At 35.5% G+C, this 5,494-nt stretch overlaps 1 protein-coding gene across 1 annotated transcript; it reads left to right on the top strand.

Annotated features, from left to right (window-relative positions):
- Positions 1-244: 244 nt before the first annotated feature.
- LOC108908439 (putative nuclease HARBI1) lies at positions 245-1,863 on the top strand. Its single transcript, XM_018712476.2, has 3 exons — positions 245-1,315; positions 1,379-1,690; positions 1,753-1,863. Exons 1-3 carry the CDS (start codon positions 1,270-1,272, stop codon positions 1,824-1,826), a joined length of 432 nt encoding a protein of 143 aa, XP_018567992.1. The 5' UTR covers positions 245-1,269; the 3' UTR covers positions 1,827-1,863.
- The last annotated feature ends 3,631 nt before the right edge of the window (positions 1,864-5,494 follow it).

The following is a 5,494-nucleotide window of genomic DNA, read 5'->3' as shown; positions in this document are numbered from 1 at the left end:
CGACATAAAAACTGTTTTGCTGAAATTATTCTTTCAAGTATACGATACCAGTATTTTTTTTCTACATCCAATAAACGTAATTGACTCTGATTCATAGCAACTCCCTTAGATACCATAGTTGACAAATTTAACCAAGATCCGATATTGTTTTTATAAGAGTTACTCTTTTCGTGTCTGCTTAGTACTAGTGACAAATGTTTCCAGTCAGAACACCCTTCTCTACTAGACAAGCTAGTTAAAGACTTACCAAAAAGTTTACAGCAGAAACAGTAAACCGAATCTCTTGATATAGAGTACATAAGCCACTCTCTTTTAACTTTCTCTCCATTGGTGAGGTTCCGATAAAAATAGCTATCCAGTTCGTTACTTGACGGGGTCCTTTTTCCGTTAAAAATCTTGCATCTGTAGATGTAATTATTTCAGGCCGTTCTCCAGGATCATCAGATATTACGATAGAATTGGAAATTGGTACATCTACATCTGATGCTGATGCGAAGGCAAGATTTTCAATATTATGTTCCTGGGTAACATTTGTATCACTATCAGAAACAAACGAGGTATTTGAAGAGCAACTAGGGCGAGCATCATTGCCGGTATTCTCAAGCTCAGGAAAACCACTGTTTGTTTTTCTGACGGCTTCAAATATTTTTTCAAAGAATCGGCTAATTTTTCCTTCGCTTCCATTTTCTGCTGTCTTTGTTGGTGATATTGGTAACCTGATAGTCGTTTTCTTTTTCTGTCCTTAAACAGAAAATTTCATATTCAAATCAAAGGTGATAATTAGGTAATTAATCATATTAGTGTTGTCACAGGGTTGTATTAATACTTTGATAGTTACTTACCATTTTTACAATTAAATGAATTCACAAACTTTTAAATCTCCACTACGCTACTAATTTAATTGAAAATATGAAAATATACAGAAACTGTTTCTTGTTTAAATAATAAATTGAAATGACCCTTTCTGCAAAATCAACACAAATTTATATTCATTTTCACTTTTGTACGGTTTCCGAGTTTTTTACCCTTTGTATCTAGCCGCTGCCGCTAAATAGAATCAAGTACCGACAAAGCAACACGTGCCGTCGGCCGTCGGCGTCGGTGTCATAAAAAGATCATCACTTCGAGCAGCGGTGGCGTTAGAGAAGAGAGAGACGGTTAGTCAAGTGTCTGGTCTAGCTGTTTTGCCGCCCCTTGACTTGGCCGTCTGTGTTTTGCACACATTCGCCACATAGTCGGCGCGGCCCTGTGTCAAATGCATATACTCGCATGGAAGAGAAGTATAATAATAATGAACGTGGCTTTTGGTTTTTAGGTATGTCTTTTCCTATTTAATATGTTTTAAGTAACGTGACAATAATTATAAATCTATTTGTAGGTGATTCTGGCTACCCTTTACAACCATGGTTGTTAACACCAATCGAAGGAGCACAAGAAAATACCCCAGAAGGTCGATATACAGCTGCACATATACGTGTGAGAAATACTGTCGAGCGCTGTAATGGAGTTTTAAAAATGCGCTTTCGCTGTCTCCTAAAACATCGTGTTCCCCACTACAGTCCCATTAGAGGAGCACAAATAATATATTCCTGCAGTGTATTACATAACATTCTTACATCGCATAATATAGAAGTGGAAGATAATTATTTAGATTTGAATGTAGGTCAGGAAAATATTGAAGAAAATTATGGTAAGAATTACCTACTAATTAAAAATATTTATGATTTTATTACTTGCTATAATTTGTTTCAGAGCTACGAAATGGGAATTTACTTGCTGCAGGTCGTGGAATAAGAAACCAATTGATAAGAAATTATTTTAATTAATATTATTAATACAAATTGTTTAAAACAAAAATCATGTGTTATCAGGAGTGATACCTAATTTTTTTTTCTTGGATTTTCAATTCCCTCTCCATTAAGTCAAGTTCTCTTGTTTTATTTTTAGCTTCCAGCAGTCGAATTTTTAATTCTACTTCCTTTAGTTCCAGCTCTTTTTGGTGAAACTTCTCACTTTCTGAATTCGGTATTTTTATTTCCAATAATTTTTCCAAAATTTGTGCTGTTTGTTTTTGTCCTNTCCAAATGTCATCGTGAAGCGTCCCGGGGTTCGACTGCAGGTTGCGAGAGCAGCGGCAGTGGTCACTGCGCGCCGGGATGGCAGACCCAGGCGAGATCGGTCGCGATGCGGGTGACACTGGAAAGGTCGGTGAAATTGGTCTTTTACGCTCTGGGAGCGCTATCGCCGTGAGGATCGATGTCTCAAGACTCCTATAGAGGCTTTTTCATTTTGCCCGGCCGACGGCGATTGATTTCACAACCGTGGCGGGTTTTTGGTTTGAATTGGAAAGGTAGGTGAATATGATTGTTTCGCCTCCTTTTCAATTCAGCGGTCTCCAGCATATCCGTAGGTACAAGATTATGACTTCTATGAATATACGGGGTGTTCTGAAATCCTGAAGCTCGCTCGAAGGGTGGAATACGACAAAATGGTTTTTGGATATTTGGTGTAGGTTCATCAACATTTATATTATTTACTTATGTAACAGTGTCACCCTTATCTTCATCTTCGAAACCTACTTCATTTACGTCTGCACCTCTTACTGCTATCCATGACAACATTGACATTAATTTTTCTTCAGTTGGAGTTAATTTTTTTATATCCGCTTCGCCTCCACCAGTCTTCTGTTCTGATTTTAAACATTCCCTTGCCTTTTTTTTGTGTGGCACTTCCAATCAGTAAAGGTCTAAAAAATAAAATTATGTACAATTATTTATTATTAATGTTTCATATCAGTTTAACGTCTTTTAAAGAGATGTAGAAATAATTAAAATAACTTACTTTTTTCCATTTGTGTGGACCAGAACCTATAGCATTCAGTGATAATGTTAATTCATCCCACAATTTTTCTATTAAATTATCGTTGGCTTCTGAGGGCTTTGTCTTACCATGAAGTAATATTTTATTCTCCGAAATAAAATCTACCATATAAATGAGCTGCTCGGGTGATGTTTTTTTCTTAGAAGGTGTAGCACAAGACATGTCTTCAGATAGTTCTGTTCCTCTTGAAAGAATATAACAAACTAAATTTCTCCACAAAACTACTTGTAATAGAAATAAAATTTTATAAATTACCTTATTTGGGTTTTTCTAAAATCTACATCTAGACAACAATTGTCACCGCTGCATGTAAATATTTCAGTCATCATCACGTATTTGAATTAGTAAAAGCCATAAACGACCCATTTACTTTTACTATTATTTGATCAGGTTAGGTTCACTAAACGTCAGTTGGTCGTTAAAGGTCAAATTCGCATGATAAATACGTTGCCGTTGTACTGTAGGCGCGTCAGATAGATGTTCTCCTTTACGATTTGTTGGCACTTTTACATGAGTTACAGAATACCAATTTGTGCCAGGGATCAACGCGGTAGATATTGAACATTCCGATTTGTAAATATTACGATTCAATCTGTGCATTTCTATTCGATTTGTTAAAAGTTACGGAATAGGCCTGATTATCGTCCAAGATGCTGTATGACGCCATTTCTTTAATACATATGTATGTATATACAGTGTGTTTCACTTAAAGTTGGTACACCTCCATATTTGGGATGGCATTGGCTGCTGGATTTATATTCAATAAAAACGATTTTGTAATTTGAAAAACAATTTGTTCACACTTTGAACGGAGACACACGTCTGCACTCGGCGAAGGTTTAGAGTTTAGAGGCGTCTCTAGTGTAACTCGCCGCTATCTCTCTGTCTCTCTTAACGTGGTTCTGTGCAGCTTAGGTATGGGTTCTTTTACCTGCACCTTCGTCACGCGTTTGATTTTGCCGGTGTCGCCATCTTTCTCTTTATACCTATACTTCGTTTCGAATAATGAATATATGTATACCTCGTTTCGACTGAGGATATACGGTTATATTTGTTTTCCTTGTAATGCACTTATTAAATTATGTGTGTACTTTTTGATGTCGTAAGAAGCTTAAAGAACTACATTGTCGTTATTGCGTTTCAATTTATTTTTTTATTAATTTATATCGGTATTGCACGTATTAAAATCAACTTTTGCATTTTGACGGGTATCAAGCCAATTGCACACGAACTGTTAAACCTCCTCGTTCGCCGTGAAGTGTTGTCCTCCAAGAGCTTCCTGTCCAAACAAATGGAAGTCACATGGTGACAAGTTTGGGCGGTAGGGTGGATGTTCTAGTACAGTCCAGTGTATATCGGCCAATGTTTGTTGTGTTATTGCCGCAGTGTAGGGTCTGGCGTTGTCATGGAGGCGTAGTACACTTTTGATGTTTCTTAACATAAGAATTGCCAAAATGTGCTATCAGTAAATCTGTTTTTGCCTGGAATGCAATTTCATCACCCGTCATTAAATCTAAAACCAAATAAAACCGTATGAGATAGTTGTTATAAAAAGTATACATACATATACATATTCACCTGTTCCTTGATATTTAATTTGGAAATTACATCAGTCGGATCCGTTGCACAAGTGATAACAGTATGTGAACGAGAGATATGATTTAACCTCAATTGCTTTGTTTCATTTTTATTTCTGGTACCAGCAATGCTTACTTTAATATGACGTTTTAAAATTTTTTTAAGAAGCTCTTTGCAGTATGCACAAGGGTAATATTCAGTGTTAATATGTTGTCAAAATTTCGTCGATTAGGTTTTACATTTCCTTCCAAATATAATTTAAAATTGGTTTCATTTCTAAATAGAACCAACGCACTTTTTCTGTCGGTACTATTTTTTAGGTGTTTAAATATGTTTTCTACTTCCCTGATTGTTATGTGATTTCGTTGAAAATGCCTCATAAACTTTTTTGATGCTATATCCATCAAGCAAGTTCAGTTTTTATTAACTTGCAAATTACAGTGTTAAAAATCTGTGACGTTTAAATGGCAGTTTTTTTTTAAGGAATACCCTGTATTTTTCAGCACAACAGAAGTGTCCTAAGTGATTGACTTTAGCCCTAAATTTTTTTTGCTCCATGTTTCAACGTTGCCATGTTATGATTTTATTGTAATTTTCTGACCGTTATCAGTCCTTCGATTAAAATTGAATATCTCTTCTGACAATTGACGAATTTTTATGAAAAATTAGTTCAAGTTTGTCTAAGATCCACTTTATTGGTAACTGCTCTTAGAACTACATATTTTTGTACGGGGTGTCTAGAATATTTACTCCAATATTGGCATTTTCAAACTAACTTCTCATTTATTTTAAACGGAACATCTGCATTTTATGACTTATAAGTAAAGAGTGTTCTCTTTTTTTGATAAATAAATATGTCCAGTATTTTGGTAGGTTTCAAGGATAATCGTCTTTCATGAAAATCTGGCTTTTTTCTAACTTCCCTCGGCATGAAAGTCGACTGTCATCTATTAGTTTTTATTCAAATGTCAAAAGTTGAATAGAAATTCTGTTCTCTGATTACCTGCGATAAAATGTGGTGGTTCGTAACTAAACA

This window comes from Anoplophora glabripennis, unplaced genomic scaffold, assembly GCF_000390285.2.
Source record: "Anoplophora glabripennis isolate ALB-LARVAE unplaced genomic scaffold, Agla_2.0 scaffold299, whole genome shotgun sequence".
Taxonomy (NCBI): Eukaryota; Metazoa; Arthropoda; class Insecta; order Coleoptera; family Cerambycidae; genus Anoplophora; species Anoplophora glabripennis.
This window is presented reverse-complemented; position numbering and strand designations above follow the sequence as displayed.